This window comes from Lithobates pipiens, unplaced genomic scaffold (assembly GCF_037356315.1).
Source record: "Lithobates pipiens isolate NorthernLeopardFrog02 unplaced genomic scaffold, aLitPip1_a1.2 Scaffold_18, whole genome shotgun sequence".
NCBI lineage: Eukaryota > Metazoa > Chordata > Amphibia > Anura > Ranidae > Lithobates > Lithobates pipiens.
Window position 1 is genome coordinate 26,980,303 of NW_027507758.1, and position 20,425 is coordinate 27,000,727.

The 20,425-nt window shown below is 41.6% G+C and overlaps 1 protein-coding gene across 1 annotated transcript in view; it reads right to left on the bottom strand.

Annotated features, from left to right (window-relative positions):
* Positions 1–18,488, bottom strand: part of BMP2 (bone morphogenetic protein 2) — a 68,801-nt gene extending 50,313 nt beyond the window's left edge. The window contains exons 1-2 of the mRNA XM_077485493.1: positions 18,081–18,488; positions 6,780–7,138 (exon numbers count right to left, since the gene is read on the bottom strand). Coding sequence (XP_077341619.1) covers positions 6,780–7,131 — 352 coding nt within the window. The 5' untranslated portion in view covers positions 7,132–7,138; positions 18,081–18,488. The remainder of the gene's footprint in view (positions 1–6,779; positions 7,139–18,080) is intronic.
* Positions 18,489–20,425: the final 1,937 nt, after the last annotated feature.

Sequence of the window (20,425 nt, forward strand, 5' to 3'; positions counted from 1 at the left end):
CTTAGGGGCTCATTTATACAAGCGTTGGCTCTTTGAAGAGCAATCTTTGGTGGATCGGTTTTTAAAGGGCGTTTGACAGGTGGCAAGGAGGTGTCATGTTTGGTAAATCAATTGAATGGGCCACATCTGTTGGGCGGTATTGTCCAACGAACGCAACAGAAGAAATCCTTTTTGCCACGTTGTGATGCAAAGAATCACGCCCAAGGAATGTGTATACCCCTGTACGACTGCCTTTGCAGTGTTTTTATTGCCCCAACCCCCCAAACGCAATTATAAGCTAAGCCACAGGCAGTGCTGCATTTCTTCTGCTCCACATTCACATACGCGGTAAACATGCCACGACTGTGTTGCAGCTATGATGTTCACCAATCTTTTTTAGTAAAAATGAGAACCACATGAAGTCTACCATGATGGCGGCACTGTGAATCCACAGAGTAGAATTGGCTGCAGGGAAGACAGTTCTAGACTCCTTGGGCTGGCAAATAGAAAACCTATACTATAGCTGCTGATACCACCCTGGATGAACTTCCATATCACCTACCACACTGGGTGTTTAAAGCCCAACTCTAGAGATGAGAAGAAAAAAAACAAAAAAACAACACACTACAATAGCAGGGACACCCACCCCACCATAAATGCTCAGTCTAGAGGAGCAGAACTAAGTAGTAATACTTACCTTATTCCCTGCTCCAGTGGCGCGAATGGTTCCCCCAGCAGACTCAAGGACAATCCTGGTGGCAGTTGCATGCTCCCCCCCCAGCATGTATAATTCAGGGTTAATATCCCTGCATTGTACACAATGGCGCAGAGGGACCATCCAAAGACTGATGCTTCGAGGAGGTGCTGGATGTGGTACATAATCCTGTCCGTTTCTGTACCTAGATAGTGTGGCCCCATTGCAAGGGTGGATTTTTTTTCCCCTAATGGCTGGAGTTGGGCTTTAAAGAGGAAGTAAACCCTGATGAGTTTACTTCCTCTTTTTTTCCCCTGCAAAGGTAAAGCATAATGGACTACTATGCATCGCATAGTAGTCCATTATGTGTCACTTACCTGACACAGGAGCCAGCGAAGTCGCCGCTGTCCCCTGTAGTCCGCCGCATCCATCTTGCTGGTGGCGTCTCGCAGCTCCGCCGCTGTCATTCGGCGAAGCCGCGATGACGTCACTCCCGCGCATGCGCACGGTAATCGACAAATGCGGCAGCTCCATTCTTGGAACTGCCGCGTTTAGTGCGCCTGCGCGTCGCTGTCTACGGCGCATGCGCCGTAGACAGCGGTGCCCATTTTCGGGCAAATATCTCCTAAACCATATAGGTTTAGGAGATATTGCTTGGACCTACAGGTAAGCCTTAATCTAGGCTTACCTGTAGGTCAAAGTGGTTTGTAAGGGTTTATAACCACTTTAAGGGCCTGTTCAAATCAGCAGCATGCACCACCGTACGTCACATTTTTTTTTTTTTTTTTTTTTTTTTTTTAAGAACTTGGAGGTCTGAGAACACTCACGACACCTCTATGTAGACCAGTGATTCTCAACCAGAGTACCTTCAGCATTGGGCCGTTTCTGCCTCTCAAATAAGTTCCCACCGACACCATTGATCTTTTTAGCTATCTGTAAGGAGGTAATTCTTCCCAATGACCACAAGTGTAAGGAGCGTTCTTCCCACTGACCATCACACTAATGTATTATGAGTTATAGATTTCTAATTTTTAGCAGGGGTTCTCCGAGAGCGGAGAACCATTTCAAGGGTTCCTCTGGGTTGAAAAGGTTGAGAAAGGCTGATGTAGACAGAGAGGACTCTAGTAATGATGCTGCGGCAGCTGCCATGTAGCAGACAAACTGCACCTAAAATGTACTAAAACCTTAGCGTATAAATACATAAAAGTATAACTCCGCTATATATATATATAAAAAAAATACACATTATATTATAATAAATATATATATATATATATATATATATTAGTAAAAATGCAATATTACAAGGGATGGTGGGGAAGCACTATGTACACTGCATCTGGAAAGTATTCACAGCGCTTCACATTTTCAACATTTTGTTATGTTACAGCCTTATTCCAAAATGGATTAAATTCATTATTTTCCTCAAAATTCTACAAACGAAACCCCATAATGACAATGTGAGAGAAGTTTGTATTAAACCTTGGCAAAATTTATTAAAAATAAAAAAACTCCATGTACATAAATATTCACAGCCTTTGCCAAGACACTCCAAATTGAGCTCAGGTACATCCTGTTTCCACTGATCATCCTTGAGACCTTTCTACAACTTCATTGGAGTCCCCCTGTCAGTTGATTGGACATGATTTGGAAAGGCACACACCTGTCTATAGAAGGTCCCACATTTAACAGTGCATGTCAGAGCACAAACCAAGCCATGAAGTCCAAGGAATTGTCTGTAGCCCTCCAAGACAGGATTGTATGGAGGCACAGATCTGGGGAAGGGTACAGAAAAATGTCTGCAGCATTGAAGGTCCCAATGAGCACAGTGGCCTCCATCATCCATAAATGGAAGGAGTTGGGGACCACCAGGACTCTTCCTAGAGCGGGCCATCTGGCCAAACTGAGCGATCGGGGGAGAAGGACCTTAGTCAGGAAAGTGACAGAGAACCCAATGGTCACTCTGACAGAGCTTCAGCATTTCTCTGTGGAGAGAGGAAAACCTTCCAGAGGAACAACTATCTCTGCACCACCTCACTCACCAATCAGGCATGTATGGTGGAGTGGCCAGACGGAAGCCACTCCTCAGTAAGACACACATGACAGCCCGCCTGGAGTTTGCCAAAGGCACCTATAAGACTCTCAGATCGTGAGAAACAAAATTTTCTGGTCTGATGAAACAAAGATTGAACTCTTTGGCCCGAATGGCAAGCGTTATGTCTGGAGGAAACCAGGCACCGCTCATCACCTGGCCAATACGATCCCTACAGTGAAGCATGGTGGTGGCAGACTCATGCTGTGGGGAAGTTTTTCATTGGCAGGAACTGGCAAAATAGTCAGAATCGAGGGAAAGATGAATGCAGCAATGTACAGAGACATCCTTGATGAAAACCTGCTCCAGAGCACTCTGGACCTCAGACTGGGGCAAAGGTTCATCTTTCAACAGGACAACCACCCTAAGCACACAGCCAAGATAACACAGGCGTGGCTACGGGACAACTCTGGGAATGTCCTTGAATGGCCCAGCCAGAGCCCAGACTTGAACCCAATTGAACATCTCTGGAGAGATCTGAAAATGGCTGTGCACCGACGCTCCCCATCCAACCTGATGGAGCTTGAGAGGTCCTGCAAAAGAAGAATGGGAGAAACTGACTAAAAATTGGTGGGCCGAGCTTGTAGCTTCATACTTAAAAAGAAGTGAGGCTGTAATTGGTGCCAAACATTCTTCAACAAAGTTTTGAGCAATGGCTGTGAATACTTATGTACATTGCAAATTTATTAAAAAGAAAAAAAAAATCCAAAGATTTCAAATAAACGTCTTTCATGTTATCATTATGGGGTATTGTTTATAGAATTTTGAGCAAAATAATGAATTTAATCCATTTTGGAATAAGGCTGTAACATAACAAAATGTGGAAAAAGTGAAGTGCTGTGAATACTTTCCGGATGCACTGCATACTGTAAATAGCATCCATCTCGGGTTTAATTTGATTTGAGTAAAGTCTTGCTGTCATTGCCCAATAGGAAATATTTGCCTTTTCCTTACAGGATATATAAAACCAAAAATGTAATGTATCGCAGTGCAAAAATCCTGAGATGCATGGTGGCTGCATTAGTTCAGAAAATGGTGGCATGGTGGCTGCATTTAGCACAGAAAATACTTGTTGATTCTGCCAGAAATAATGCGCCATAAACGACTAACCCGCCCTATGCACAGTGGCTGAGTGGGTCGCACTTAGTCAGCCTTTAAGCACTGGGGTGCTTGGTTCAAATATGGAATAGGACACTGCCTGCATGGAGTTTGTATGTTGTCTCTGCGATTCCACCTACACTACAAAAATAACTGCTGGCAGGTTAATTGGCCCTAGTATGTGTATGGATGCATGCAGATTGGAAGCTCCTAAGGGCAGGGACTGGTGTGAATGAGCTTAGGAGTGTTCGGATCCTACAGTAGTTTGAACTGGCCTGAATGATCCTGCCAGAAAGCCATCAGTGCTTACCACCAATTATCAGCAGCGTTTCCCACCCTACAGCCAGTCATATAGAAGGGGCGTGCAAACGTGTGACTGCGGGGCAGGTAGTGACTTGGCTGCTGATGCCTGGCTGCTTCCTGGCGGTATAGCTCAGGTGGGTTCAGAATGGGATCCAAAAACAGGCCTGAGCTCATCCCTACTGGTCGGTTAACTGGCTCAACTGAGTGTGCCCAAAATGGCTGCCTCACCTCCAAAGCGCTTTGACCCCCAATGGAGAAAAATGCCAGAGAAATACAAATGAAATGTAATAAACAATTTTTAAAACAGGTATTACTATAGAGCTGACAATTTAGACAGCACAGTACTTACTGTACATTCACTTCACTCCCCACCCTCAAGGAGCTTGTAACCCAAGGTCTCTATCACATCTATACATACACATACCAGGATAAAAAAAAAACCTACAAGCATGTCTTTGGAGTGCGGGAGGAAACCGGAGTACCCAGAAGAAACTCACGCAGGCCAAAGGAGAACATGCAGATATAGTAGCCTGGTTGGGATTCTCAAAACAAAGACCCCAGTGCTGCAGGGCAAGAATACCAACCGCCTTATGTACACTAAATGTTTAGACCCAGTGCATGAGGCTCTGGCGTTTAGATGTGGGAAGAGGCCACAGGTGCAACATCAAGCCCTGTTGCCAGCAGCCTGGCAAACTCTAGGAGAGGCCCCCATTGGGGGAAGCCTTGGCAAACTCTAAGAGAGGCTGGCAGATGCTGTGGCTGAATAGTGGTAGCGGTACTTATTAGTGCCATATGCGCCCAGGGACAAATGCTTGGAATGAAGACTGCTTGAGTTTTTTGAGCATTCTCACACAATGGGCGTTTAGCTATGGGTGGAAGATACAGGTGTACCACCCATCCGTAGCAGCTGTCAGACCTTCCATAGTTTAACAGGCCGCCAGCAGCAGGACTGGATGGTGCACACCTGTGCCCTCCGCTAAACTCCCAGTTCGCATGAGGTCCAAGCCACTGCACTGCCCATGTAAAGAAAGTCATGCCTGAAGTCCAGCCTGGGTGACATACACTATATTACCAAAATTATTGGGACATCATCCTTTATGCATACATGAACTTTAATGGCATCCCAGTCTTAGTCCGTAGGGTTCAATATTGAGCTGGCACACCCTTTGCAGCTATAACAGCTTCACCTCTTCTGGGAAGGCTGTCCACAAGGTTTACGAGTGCGTCTATGGCAGTGATAGCGACCCTTGGCAACCCAGATGTTTTGGAACTACATTTCCCACGATGCTCCACTACACTGCATCATGGGAAATGTAGTTCGAAAACATCTGGAGTGCCAGGGTTTGCCATCACTGGTTTATGGGAAAGTTTGACTATTCTTCTAGAAGCAGTCGGGAGGTAAGGCACTGATGTGGATGAGAAGGCCTGGCTAGCAGTCTCTGCTCTAATTCTAAGGTGTTCTTTCAGGTTAAGGTCAGGACTCTGAGCAGGCCAGTCAAGTTCCTCCACTTTAAACTCGCTCATCCATATATCTTTATGGACCTTACTTTGTGCACTGGTGCGCAGTCATGTTGGAACAGGATGGGCCATCTCACAAAGTTGGGAGCATGAAATTGTCCAAAATGTCTTGGTATGCTGAAGCCTTAAGCGTTCCCTTCACTGGAACTAAGGGGCCAAGCCCAACCCCTGAAAAAAAAAAAAACCCACACCATAATCCCCTCTCCACGAAATGATTTGGATGAGGGCACAAAGCAAGGTCCATAATAACATGGATGAGCGAGTTTGGGATGGAGGAACTTGGCTGGCCTGTTGAGTCCTGACCTCAACACCTTTGGGACGAATTAGAGTGGAGACTGCAAGCCAGACTTTCTCGTCCAACATTAGTGCCTGGCCTTGGATACCTCCACTCCTAAACCTTGTGGACAGCCTTCACAGGCATCCCAATACTTTTGGTAATATAGTATATATGGCTCCCTCCAGAGATACGGTGGAGTGAGTGACCAACTCGTAGCCAACTCAGGAAGTGCGTTATTCTTAGGATCGCCAGAATACTTGAATAGCGCAAGCAAAAAGATAAGCCTGAAAAACGACAACCTCTTCTAAGGACCGTTAAGCCGCAATATATTACATTGTAATTTTTGAGTTCTTGCATTTCGCAAGTCTCTGATTAACCACAACTAACCGAGGCAACAAATTGATTTTATCCACAGTTTTCTTCTCCAAAACATGAACATTTCTCACTGGACATGATGGATACTGAGCACTTGAATGTGTCTCACTGGTCACAATGGCCACCTCAAGGGTCATCAACAAAAACTATTACTATTTTTGAACATATTATGTTGCAATAATTTGCCTGAAAGACTTTTTAATGATCATGATCGAAACACTAAAATTAGCAAACTGCTGCCAACACATGCCAAGTCAGAGAGAAGGAGAAAAGATCTGGCTTGGATCATCTACAACCATAAAGCTACTCAAGAACCACAAGTCCCAGCATACCCTTTTTTTACGCTGGGTCTTGCAATCCCTTAGTAGATACAAGGCTGCAGACTTTCTTTGCCTGGAAACGAACTGTGGGAAGGGGTTTTTTTTTTTTTTCTTTTTTGTTACCTTCATGGTGGAAGCTCCTGACTGTATTTGCTCGGCTGGCTGCACGCTCCTTCTGATAATCCATGGGGGGCTTGTCTTGGTTCTCAGCCAGCTGGGCCGAGTGCAGGTGGTACAATTCCAGCATGTAGTGAGGGATTACAGCGTCTTGGCCAGGGGTCGGCCTTCTCTTCAAACCAAACATGTTAAGCAAGCGAAGTTCAAACTGGTTGAGGATGCCCTGTGACTCCTGGGGAGACGCCCGGCCAGACTCGGTGTACTTCCTCCTTTCCACTTCAGGGATCAGACCGGTGCAACAACCCAGCAGCACCTGATAAAGCAGCAGAAGGAGCAGAGAGCGGATCCCAGCTACCATGGTCAACCTAGAGTAGAGGCAGGAAGAGACACAGACATAAGTAACCGCCATAGGCCAATGCAGGTAGATAGATTGTTAGTATGGTGGTCTTCAACCAACAACTTGGAAGACACACGGAGCACTCAGCAAGCACTTAGTATGTGTTTGAGTACTGCAGGCTGATTTAATAAGGTAGTGCAATAGGTATGTGCAAGGTGTCACCATCAGGTTTCCTTTTGATGTAGACAAATTGCTTAAAAAAAGAAAGAAGAAGAGAAAAAAAAAAAGGGGGGGGGGGGATGCAGCATGCTGTAATGTTTGAAAATGCATATGGAAGCAACACATTGGTGTAGGCCCACTGAAATCTATTTAATATTTCTTGGATATGCATTTAAATTGCATTTTAAAGCTCATTTGATTGCATCTGGTGTAAGCGAGCTCTAATATATTTTATTTCAATTTTTAAAATCTATTTTACACCAATGTGTTGTATCTATATGCATTTATTTTTTTTAAATAGCAGCATGATGCATTTTTTCTTTGCATGTGAATACATCGCAAACACACTTGTATTTCTAATAAAAATGTAAAAATAAAACACACACACTTAAAAAAAAAAGGGGGGGGGGGGAGGAGGAGATATATATATATATACACACACACATAATAATAATAAAAAAAAATATATATATATACATATACACACACACACAATAAAAATAAAATTGGTATGCAAATAATGTTAATAATCATTGAATATAGGGATTACAATGTGAACAAGCCCTAAGCCAGATCACTATGGGTGAATGAAACCTGCACTTTACACCACTATATTATATAAGTCTGCATTGCACATACTTATCTAACCAAGAAAAATTGCATAATTTACACCATACCGTACCATTAAAATAACTTAAAACTTTTCCAAAAAGTATAACTAAAAGGCAAAACTTTGCGTTTTAGATTTGGATAGAGCAGTGAGGAGGGGAGGGGGGTTAGAACACCTGTTGGATTTTTATCGTTGCTTGTGTCCCCATTAGGGAGATTCGCTCTCCTGATCACCTGTGTCACCGTAATGAAACGAAGGGTAAATCCAAAACTTTAGAGAGGAATAAAGGAGGAAGTCTTCCAACGGGGGCAACTGTTTCATGACACCTAGGAGGGGGATTGCCCTCACTTTGAAAAGATATCCTCTCACTTCCTGATGAGCAAACAGGAGGTGAAGGGAAATCTCCCTAATTAACACAGGTGGCAAAAGAAAAACCGGCAGCAGTTTTAACCCTCCCCTATCCAAAATGGAGGGGGAGGGAAGGTTTGGCTGAAGTATTTATAGTACAACTTCCCATATTTAGCACTTTTTATAACTGCTTATGACTTTTCTAAGTAAAAACTGTGGACCTCTGCACTAGTAGAGCATTGAGTACGTCATCTAAATAATTTAAAAAAGGGAACAAGTGCAAAACATTCTGCAAACTTTTTTTTTTTTCTTTTTCGGGTTAATAAGGAAGTTAAAAACAATACAACCAAATGTGAAGATTTAAAGGGAAAGTAGAAAGTACTATTTCTAGTGTGTGACTGTTTTTGTTCGTTTTTTTTCTTGTGGTATAATAATACTAGAAAAGTACTTTTACTTAGTGTGGGCCTTTTCTCTTTGTGGCAATAATAATATAATTATTTTTTCTCATTAGGAAAACTGACCGTCCCCAGCAACCATAACCACCATCAGAAATATAAATGATCTGCATTATTTATATAATTATACCTGTATAATAAAAGCAATCCCATAAATGGTATTCGGAATTAGTATTCTAGAGGTTGTCTATTTTTAATTACAAAAGTAACATTAAGCCCAGGTTCACACTGACAGCGTTAATTAAATCGTCCGAGTTCAGCTGAACTCTCATGATTTCATTCCAGCCTTCGGCGGCGATTTCAGAGACATCTCTGCGGGTTTCTGCACTGATGTCTATTGAAACCGCACCCCGAAGTCACCAAAAGTAGTACAGAAACGACTTTTGGGAATTAAATTTAGGGTTGCCACCTCATCCCTTTAAACTCAAACACATATGAATTACACAGGTTCTGTGGCTGATTAAGATGGTAATTAAACACACTTGGTGTCTTATCTGCATTAAAGTGGTTGTAAACCCTTACAAACCACTTTGACCTACAGGTAAGCCTAGATTAAGGCTTACCTGTAGGTCCAAGAAATATCTCCTAAACCTATAGGGTTTAGGAGATATTTACTGTAGACAGCGGTGCGCAGGCGCACTATCGCCGTTAGCAGCATACCGCTGCTAACGGCGATATGCTATTAGTGGTGGCTCCCATGCGCACGCGCGGGAGTGACGTCATCGTTGCTCCAGCGCTGTGAGTGGCCGGAGCAGAGATACCTGGAAGAAGATGGAGGCTGCGGACTACAGGGGACAGCGGTGACTTCGCTGGCTCCTGTGGCAGGTAAGTGACACATAATGGGCTACTATGAGATGCATAGTAGTCCATTATGCTTTACCCATCAGGGTTTACTTCCTCTTTAAACGGGCCTCATAATCTGTGTAATTCATATGTGTTCAGGTTTAAAGGGATGAGGTGTGAACCCTAGTGCCATTGCCGGCAATAGCCGCCGATTTGGCATGCAATCGTTGCAGTGTAAACCAGGGCTTAGGCTCGGTTCACACTTGTGAGACCCCCAAGTCACATTAAATCCCATGTTAGTCAATGAGAGCGGTCTTAATCAGCACTATTGAAGTCGCTCCAACTTTAGAAGAGGTTCCTGTACTACTTCAAGCTGCCTTCTATCCGACTTGTGTCCATATACTTTAATGGAAGTCGCCTCCAAGTCGGATCCTAATCTATACTGATGTGAATGCACTGTGGGCGCTATGTAATAATAATAATAATAGTGATCTGGATCTGACATTACAGGAAGATTACCTAGGCATTTCCTGCAGTGTAGTCTCTCCCACACATTAGTCGCATCAAAGTAGTACTCAAGTGGCCAGCAAATCACCAGGAAGTCGCCTGGCAAAGTTGCACGACTTTCAGGTCGCAGTAGCGTGAACCGAGATAGTTTCTGAACATTTAGGAAATGAACGCCTTGGGAGTTATTTACTAAAGGCAAATCCACTTTGCACTACAAGTGAACTGGGAAGTATTGTCGCTTTAGATATAAGGGGGACATGCAAGGAAAATAATAAACGGCATTTTTGCTTGTACATGATTGGGTGATAAAATCAGAAGAGCTTCCCCTCTTTTCAGATCCTCCCCCCAGAACTAACGTGAGTGCACTTGTAGTGCAAAGTGGATTTACCTTTTGGTAAATTACCCCCAGTGACCTAAAACTAGTACCGGTGCTCTGCCGAGATGTGTCCCCCCCCCATCGGAGAGTGTCCGCCCTGTACTGCGCAGGCGCAGCGCTTGCGCAGTACAGAGGACAAGGAGACGCCGAAAGTCTCCGAAGATGAACGGCGCCTGCGCACTTAATAGTTTCTGGCTTGAGGCCAGGTTCAAGCCCCACCATGCAAGTGGTCATAGATGATGTAAAACAGCACTTAGTAACAGGGCCCCTCACCACGCTTTGGGCACGGCCTTGCTTGGCAAACTTTTATTCTAACTCTATGTCCACCTGCATGGTGGGGCTTGAACTTGGACAGAAGGTACCATGAAGTGCGCAGGCACCGTTCATCTTCAAAGACTTTCGGCGTCTCCTTGTCCTCCGTACCGCGCAACCGCAGTACAGGGTGGCCACTATTAGACGGGGGGACAGTATTCGACAAGACACCGGCAATAACTTTCTGTGTGCGTTTCAGAGATACTCTATTTCTAGATTGTAAGCTCTAACGAGCAGGGCCCTCTAGTCCCTCCTGTATTGATTTGTATTGTAAGTGTACTGTCTGCCCTCATGTTGTAAAGCGCTGCGCAAACTGTTGGCGCGATATAAATCCTGTATTATAATAATAATAATATTCAGAATAAAAAGAAAATGGGGAAAAAAAATATTCAGGCCAATGCTAATTAACTTCACTGCTTATAGTGCATCACTTATTTAAATCTAGAAATAAGACGCAGGTCTAGTAAAAGGACGCCGTGAAAGACCTGCAAGGAGGGTTATTTAATGCTTCCCCCACCCTAATTTTTTTTTTTTTTTTTTGAGGAAACCTGTATTGAAAGACATACACAGGCTGCCATTGCTGTACTGCTTTCCAAAATTCTAGGTACCTTGTTTTTTTTTCTGACCTCAACAGTCACTGACCTGGAACAGGCAAGCAGCCAATGAAATAAGACACCCCCTGCAAGCCAATTCCAGGTCTTGCTGAAGCCACTGGATCGGTATGACAGCCAGACGAGTAGTATTGTTCAGAAGCAGAGTCCAGCAATGGCAGCAGGGCTCCTCAGGCAGATGAATTGTGGGGGGTGGGGGGGGGGAGCCGCCTGCACGTGTGCTCCAGTCTGTTTCCCCTCTACACACAGAAGGTGTTGTGTCTGAGTGCAGGATTAGATCACAAGGTTACACACTGTACAGGTGTTACCAGCCCTCTGCAACTACAAGATCCTTTATTGGCCACAGGAGGGAAAAATCAAAGAGGACAGAAGGGAAAAAAAAAATCAAAAAAAAAAAAATCAAAGAGTCACAGCAGAAGGGAACTCTTTAGAAGTGAGAGATCCTCTGGATGATAATGGACTGTGCAGTGCAAAAGGGGCCAGTATTATAGGTGATAAATATTGGTATATAGAAATATTATTATTATTTAGGATTTTTATTGTGCCAACAGTACAATGCAGAACTAAAATATTTATATAGATGCATAATATGCATGAATATATTCTCAGCTCCCAAGCTAGGAGGATCTGACATTTGTAACAAAAAAATGATGATCATGCATATTATATTGTCAGCTGCCCCAAGCTGGCTGGATCTGTCTCTAGAAATCTCCTCTAATGTCCCATTGGTCTGCTATTGCATTGTATAGAGAAATACATGTTTAACAAATATTTATATATTGCAACATTTTATGTAGATACATAATTTGCAATGATCATAAATCTACTGTCAGATGCCCCAAGCTGGGTGGATCTATCTCTAGAAATCTCCTCTAATGTCCCATTGGTCTGCTATTGTATTTGTATACAGAAATACATGTGTAACAAATATTTATATATTGCAACATTTTATGTAGATACATAATATGCAATGATCATAAATCTACTGTCAGCTGCCCCAAGCTGGGTGGATCTATCTCTAGAAATCTCCTCTAATTTTCCATTGGTCTGTTGTTGTGTTTGTATACAGAAATACATGTGTAACACATATTTATATATTGCAACATTTTATGTCGATGCAAAATATATTCATGATCGTTGCATATTATGCATCTACATAAATGTTGCAATATATAAATATTTGTTACACATGTATTTCTGTATACATTTATGTTGATACATAATATGCAATGATCATAAATATACTGTCAGTTGCCCCAAGATGGGAGGATCTGTCTCGACAAATCTCCACTGTCTATCCTTTCCCCTCAATCTGGTATGATATTTGTATAAAGAAATACATTTGTAACAATTATTTATATATTGCAACATTTATGTAGTTGCATAATATGCAGTGATCATGAATATATTATTAGCTGCCTCAAGCTGGGTGGATCTATCTCTAGAAATCTCCTCTAATTTTCCATTGGTCTGTTGTCGTGTTTGTATACAGAAATACATGCGTAACACATATTCATATATTGCAACATTTATGTCGATACATAGTATGCAATGATCATAAATATATTATCAGCTGCCCCAAGCTGGGATGATCTGTCTCTAGAAATCTCCCCTGTCTATCCTTTTCCCCTCAATCTGGTATGATATTTGTATAAAGAAATACATTTGTAACAATTATTTATATTATGCACCATTATGTATTTGCATATAATGCAGTGATCATGAGATAGATCCACCCAGCTTAGCTGCCCCAAGCTGGGTGGATCTATCTCTAGAAATCTCCTCTAATTTTCCATCGGGCTGTTGTTGTGTTTGTATACAGAAATACACGTGTAACACATATATATTGCAACATTTATGTCAATACATAGTATGCAATGATCATAAATCTACTGTCAGCTGCCCCAAGCTGGGAGGGTCTGTCTCAAGAAATCTCCCCTGTCTATCCTTTCCCCTCAATCTGGTATGGTATTTGTATAAAGAAATACATTTGTCACAATTATTTATATATTGCAACATTTATGTAGTTGCATAATATGCAGTGATCATGAATATATTATTAACTGCCCCAAGCTGGGTGGATCTATCTCTAGAAATCTCCTTTAATTTTCCATTGGGCTGTTGTCGTGTTTGTATACAGAAATACATGTGTAACAATTATTTATATATTGCAACATATATGTTGATGCATAATATATTTATGATCGTTGCATATTATGCATCTACATAAATGTTTCAATATATAAATAATTGTTACAAATGTATTTCTTTATACAAATACCATACCAGATTGAGGGGAAAGGAAAGACTGGGGAGATTTCTAGAGACAGATCCTCCCAGCTTGGGGCAGCTGGCAGTATATTTATGATCATTGCATACTATGTATTGACATAAATGTTGCAATATATAAATATGTGTTATAAATGTATTTCTGTATACAATACCAGATTGGTGGGAAAAGGATAGACAGGGGAGATTTCTAGAGACAGATCCTCCCAGCTTGGGGTAGCTGATAATATGCAATGATCATGAATATATTATCAGCTGCCCCAAGCTGGGAGGATCTGTCTCTAGAAATCTCCCCAGTCTATCCTTTCCCATCAAACTGGTAATTGTATAAAGAAATACATTTGTAACAATTATTTTTATATTGCAACATTTATGTAGTTGCATAATATGCAATGATCATGAATATATTATTAGCTGCCCCAAGCTGGGTGGATCTGTCTCTAGAAATCTCCTCTGATTTCCCATTGGTCTGTTGTTGTATTTGTATACAGAAATACATGTGTAACAAATATTTATATATTGCAACATTTATGTAGATGCAAAATCTATTCATGATCGTTGTATATTATACAACGATGTATACATAAATGTTGCAATATATAAATATTTGTTATAACTGTATTTCTGTATACAATACCAGATTGGTGGGAGATTTCTAGATACAGATCCTCCCAGCTTGGGGCAGCTGATAATATGCAATGATCATGGGGCGACACAGTGGTGTAGTGGTTAGCACTCTTACCTAGCAGTAAGACGGGTCGCTGGTTTGAATCCCAACTATGACACTACCTGCCTGGAGTTTGCATGTTCTTCCTGTGCCTGCGTGTGTTTCCTCCGGGTACTCTGGTTTCCACCCACACTCCAAAGACATGCTGGTAGGTAAATTGTCCCTAGTATATGAAGGGGGACCTTGGATTGTGGGCTCCTTGAAGGTAGGGACCAATGTGAGTGTGCAATGTATAGGGATAGGGGCAGTTGTAGAAACTCACTCAGGTTGAACTGGATGGGCTGGTGTCTTTATTCAACCTTAATAACTATGAATATATTATCAGCTGCCCCAAGCTGGGAGGATCTGTCTCTAGAAATCTCCCCTGTCTATCCTTTTCCCATCAATCTGGTATTGTATTTGTATAAAGAAATATATTTGTAACAAATATTTATATGTTGTAACATTTATGTAAACATATATAAAGGGCAATGATCATGCTTATATTCGTGCCAAGCTGTCCTTGGAAATTGCCCCTGTCTATTCCTTTCCAGTCATCCGTTACTGAATTTGTATAATGAAATTTCTAAAGATATTGATGTAACTTTTATGTCAATTTATAATAGGCAATGGCCATGCTTATTTTGTTGACTGTCCCAAACTAAGCCCAACTTATCCCTTGAAATCCCCCCCCCCCACCCCCCTTTTCAATGTCTCACCTTTCCCATCAATTAATTACTGAATCTGTATCCCAAAAACATGAATGTATTAAAAGAACGCCTGCCTTGCAGCACCGGGGTCCTCTGTTCATATCCTAACCAGGAGGCTACCTGCATGGAGTTTGTATGTCCATCCCTGTGCTTGTGTGGATTTCCTCCCACACTCCAAAGACATGCTGGTAGGCTAATTGGCCCTCCTATGTCTCTGGATACATAGGAGATAAGAACTTTAGATTGTAAGCTCCTAAGGGCAGGGACTGATGTGAATGTACAAACATTGGATTGCTGGTGCTATATAATTACCTGTAATAGATCATTGTATGTAAATATGTAGTATGTAATGTTATGTTAGCTGCCCCATTATGGGAGGATCTGTCCCTAGAAATACCCCTGTCTGTCTATCCAATTACTATTACTGATCTTGGGTTGTTACATTTTATATAAAGAATTCCATCCATGGTCTAACTATCAATGTATTGTAACTTTTATGTAAATGTATAATAACAGATGGTCATGCTTATATTGTCAGCTGCCCCAAGCTGGGAGTAGCTGTCCCTGGAAATGTCCCCTGGCTTTCTGTCTATTCTTCCCCATCTATTATTGATATTGGGTTACATTTGTTTAAAGAAATCCATTCACAGCAAAACTATTTTATATCTTGTAACTTTTATACTACTATAATAATAGGCAATGACCATAATTATATTATCCACCCCAATCTGGGAGTATCTGCCCCTATTCTTCCTGCCAAATGTATTTATGTAATATAACTATATGATGTGCAGTGGCCATGCTTCCATTGGCTGCCCCAGGCTGGGGGGCTCTGTCCCTAGAAATCTCTCCTGGCTCTATTTTACCTTTCCATTCAATCTAAGGCTGGGATTCACACCTATGCATGTTTAGTGCTTTTTTGCAGATTTGCACTACAATCCATTTATCATGGTTTCCTATGGAACACATTCTGTAGTACATTTCAGCACAATGAAAAAAGTACAAAAAATGCATAGATGTGAATCCAGCCTAAGACTGAATTTGTATAAAGCAGCAGGGCCCTCCTATCCCCTCTGTATTGAACTCAGTTGTAATTGCACTGCCCCCCACCCCTTCTTTATATTGTAAAGTGCTTCACAAACTGTTGGCGATATATAAATACTGTATAATCATAATAAATAGAATAACAGAAAAAAAAAGCATGTATTGGAGGAGATTTACTAAAACTGGTGCAGCTGGGGTAGTAACCAATCAGCTCCCAGGTTTATGTCCAAGCATAATTGAACACACTGAAGTTACAAGCTGATTGGTTACTGTTGTAGCTGCACCAGATTCTGTGGGCTCCAGTTTTAGTAAATCTCCCCCACTGTAAGGCAATGATCATGCTTCTATTATCCCTTGTCCCAAGCTGGTTGAATTTGTCCCTAGAAAAAAAGTTCTGTCTAGAACCTTTCACTACAAATCCCACTACCCCCCCCCCCCACACACACACACACACAAACACACACACACATCCATCTAGTACTGTATTTATATACATAAATACAATATGTATTGCAATAATTTATGTGAATACATAATTGGCAATAGTCATGTTTTATATTGTGGTCTGTCCCAAGTTGGCTGCATTTGATTGGAAATCCCCCCTGGCTCCCTGACTATCCTTTAAAGTTTAATCTAAAAAAAAAAAAATATATATATATATATATATATATATATATATATATATATATATATATATATATACAATTTTAAAAAAAAATATATATATATATATATATATATATATATATATATATATTTTTTTTTTTTTTTAAATTGTGTATATATATATATAAGAAATACATGTACACAGAAATTATGTATTGCTACATTTGTGACAATGCCACTTGCAATGGACATTCTTATATTGTGAGGATCCTCCTTATTGGTAGGATCTGTCCCTGGAAATCTCCCCTGGCTCCCTGTCTATCCTTTTGAACATCAATCTATTATGAATTTGTATAAAGAAATATAATATATACATATACTAATATTTGAAACGATAACGTATGCAATGGGCATGCTTATATTTTCAGCTGGGATGATCTGTCCCTGGAAATCTCCCCTGGCTCTCTGTCTATCCTTTAACATCAATTTATTAGAAAGTTGCATAAATAAATGTATAATACAAAAAAAAAAACAAAAAAAAAAAACGTGATATACTGTAACATTTGAGAGCAATGGCCATGCTTATATGCTTATATTGTCAGCTGTCCTGAGCTTGGAGGATCTGTCCTTGGAAATCTCCCCTGGCTCCCTACCCATCTTTTAACACCAATCGTTTATGAATTTGTATAAAAAAAATAAATGTATAATAAAAAAAAGTGATGTACTGTAACATCTAAGACGATATCTTATGCAATGGCCATGATTATATTGTCGGCTGTCCCAAGCTGGGATAAGCTGTCCCTGGAAATCTCCCTCTGGCCTCATGTCTATCCTTTAACATCGATCTATTATAAATTTGTATAACCAAAAAACGTGTAATAAAACAAAAATAAAATAATATACTGTAAGATCTGAGACTATATCCTATGCAGTGGCCATGCTTATATTTTCAGCTGCCCCAAGCTGGGAAGATCTGTCCCTGGAAATCTCCCCTGGCTCCCTACCTATTATACATTTGTATAAGGCAATGCATGTGTAATAATACAAATCTATATAGTCTCAAATATTACAAATATATATCATATACAAAGGCCATGCTTATATTGTCGGCTGTCCCAAGCTGGACCTAGAACTGTCCCTGGAAATCTTCCCTGGCTCCATGTCTATCCTTTAACATCAATCTATTAAAAATGTGTATCAAGTAAAACGTGTAATCAAACAAAAAAGGGATATATTGTAACAGCTGAGACTATATCCTATGCAGTGGTCATGCTTCTATTGTCGGCTGTCCCAAGCTGGGAGGCTCAGTCCCTGGAAAAGGTATAGATGTGTATGGAATGTCATCCTTTGAGGTGTCCTGATTGTGTCCCTGGCAGTCCATTGCTGTCCATTACCTGTGTGCTGGATCTGGATGAGAGTATTGGGCTCTCTGTGTGTCCTCCACATCACTGGCTGCCCCTTGTCCTCCTTCCCAGGACTGCTGAGCGATCCCCCGGGCTGGTCCTGAGCACAGTCCTCCTCTTTTTATACATGGTACAGATGGAGGAAAGCAATCTCCTTCCCAGGCTGGGAAAAGTCCCGACTTTCTGTCCTGAAGTCAAAGTTCCTGGTCAGCCTATAAGGTGAGCTGTGATCTTCTCCAGCTGGGGGGACTCATCTCCATACAGTGGTGGGGTGGGAGGCTGACCCTCTGCTGTGCAGGCTCTCTATCCCATGTGCAGCAACAAGCAGCCTTGGAGGATAGTCCTCTGTCCATGACCGGTGAGCTTGTTCCCTTTGCTCACCAGCAATGTGTTTCTCTTTTTTTTTTTTTTTTTCCAGTCTCTCTCTGATGTCATAGAAGCTCTCTGCCAATCAGAAGCTTGACAAGGGAGCTGGCAGGGCGTGAAGGTAAGCTGAGTGTAAGGAGCAGCGCTGTGATCTCCCCCCTCCTCCCTCTGCTCCTTCCCTGCTATCAGGCTGTAGAAGAGATGTGCCACCTGCCGGAGAGACTTGGAACTGCACTCTAACCCCTACCTGACAGCTTAAAGCAGAATTAAGCCCAAAAGCAAACATTACTGTACTTTTATAAGCAGTTACAGCAACAGTTTTTGTTTTGTTTTGTTTCTTTTGGGATAAAGGGTTTTACATATATGAATAAAAGATGACCATTTGTAAGCATCCCCTGTCGGTGGTAAATGGTTTGTTTCATCCCTCTAATTGCTATATGGCAGGATTACCAGATGAAAATAAAGGAAAGAAAGTCAAAAAAAATGCAGCCACCGCCTGTAAGAATTAGACCCCTTTCACACTTGTGCGACTTGGCCTGTGACTTGGGACTGCAAAGTCGCATGACCAGTCGTACCCCATGAATTCCAATGGGTACCGTTCATATCTGTGCGACTTCAAAGTAACCCCCTGTACTGCTTTGATCTGACTTTGATGTAATTTGAAGTCCACAGACCTCAAGATAACACAGACGTTACCTTAAGTTGTGGCAAAATCACAACAAAGTCGCATGACTTTCAGGTTGCACAAGTGTGAAAGGGGCATTAGCAGCAGCGGCCCATTCATATGCGCTTGGCCTCCTAATCTACATCACGGTGCTGAATGAACGGATTCCAATGGGGTTATATATATATATATATATATATATATATATATATATATATATATATATATATATATATATAACATTTTTTAAATATATATAATATTTATATAAAAAGTTTTTAAGCACATGTGTGTGTGTGTGTGTGTATATATATATATATATATATATATATATATATATATATATATATATATATATATATATATATATACATCATGTGCTTAAAAAAAATTATATATATATAAATATTATATATATTTAAAAAAATTATATATATATATATATAAATAATAATAATTTTAAATATATATAATATTTATATTTTTATATATACTTTTTTATATATACTGCCAGAAAATGTATTTTTTGGGGGGGGGGGGGGGGGGCAATTTATCGGGTAAATGGCTGGTGTTGGTGCAGCAATCCTGGCACCATGGTTGTTATGGTGTCAGGATGATTGAAGCGCATTATTACTATTATTACATTGTTATATAAAATGAAATATTTCAACTCACCATAATGCAGAATTGGTGGGAGCCCCGAGCGTGTCATTTGCCACCGTCGCCTGCCACATGTTGTGGAGTGTCACTTGCCACATTGCCTGTCACCAGATGCGGATTATCACTTGATATGCCACCTGTCACACATTGCGGATTGTCACTTGCCACGTCGTCTGCCCCCAGATGCGGATTATCACTTGATATGCCACCTGTCACACATTGCGGATTGTCACTTGCCACGTCGTCTGCCCCCAGATGCAGATTGTCACTTGATATGTCGCCTGCCACACATTGTGGATTGTCAGTTGCCACGTCGCCTGCCATACGTTGCAGATTGTCACTTGCCTGCTACATTTGTCACTTGCTGTGTCACTTTCCTGCTAAGGTGGTCTCTTGCTGTGTCCAGGCAGCAGATTACCATCATCTCGCTGCTGCCCGCGGCTGCCTGCACAGTGCGGGTGGAACTGCAGGGATGTAGGGCGGGTGGTGAGAGATGATGTCATCTCTCTGCTCCCCCTGCCCGTCGGCTCCCTGATTGGCCAGCAGCCCGCTCACACACCGAGCCACCCAGCTGCTCACCCACTCTCTCAAACGCCTACTCACCAACCGAGAGTCCCGCCCGCTCTCTCACTTGCAGAGCCACCCA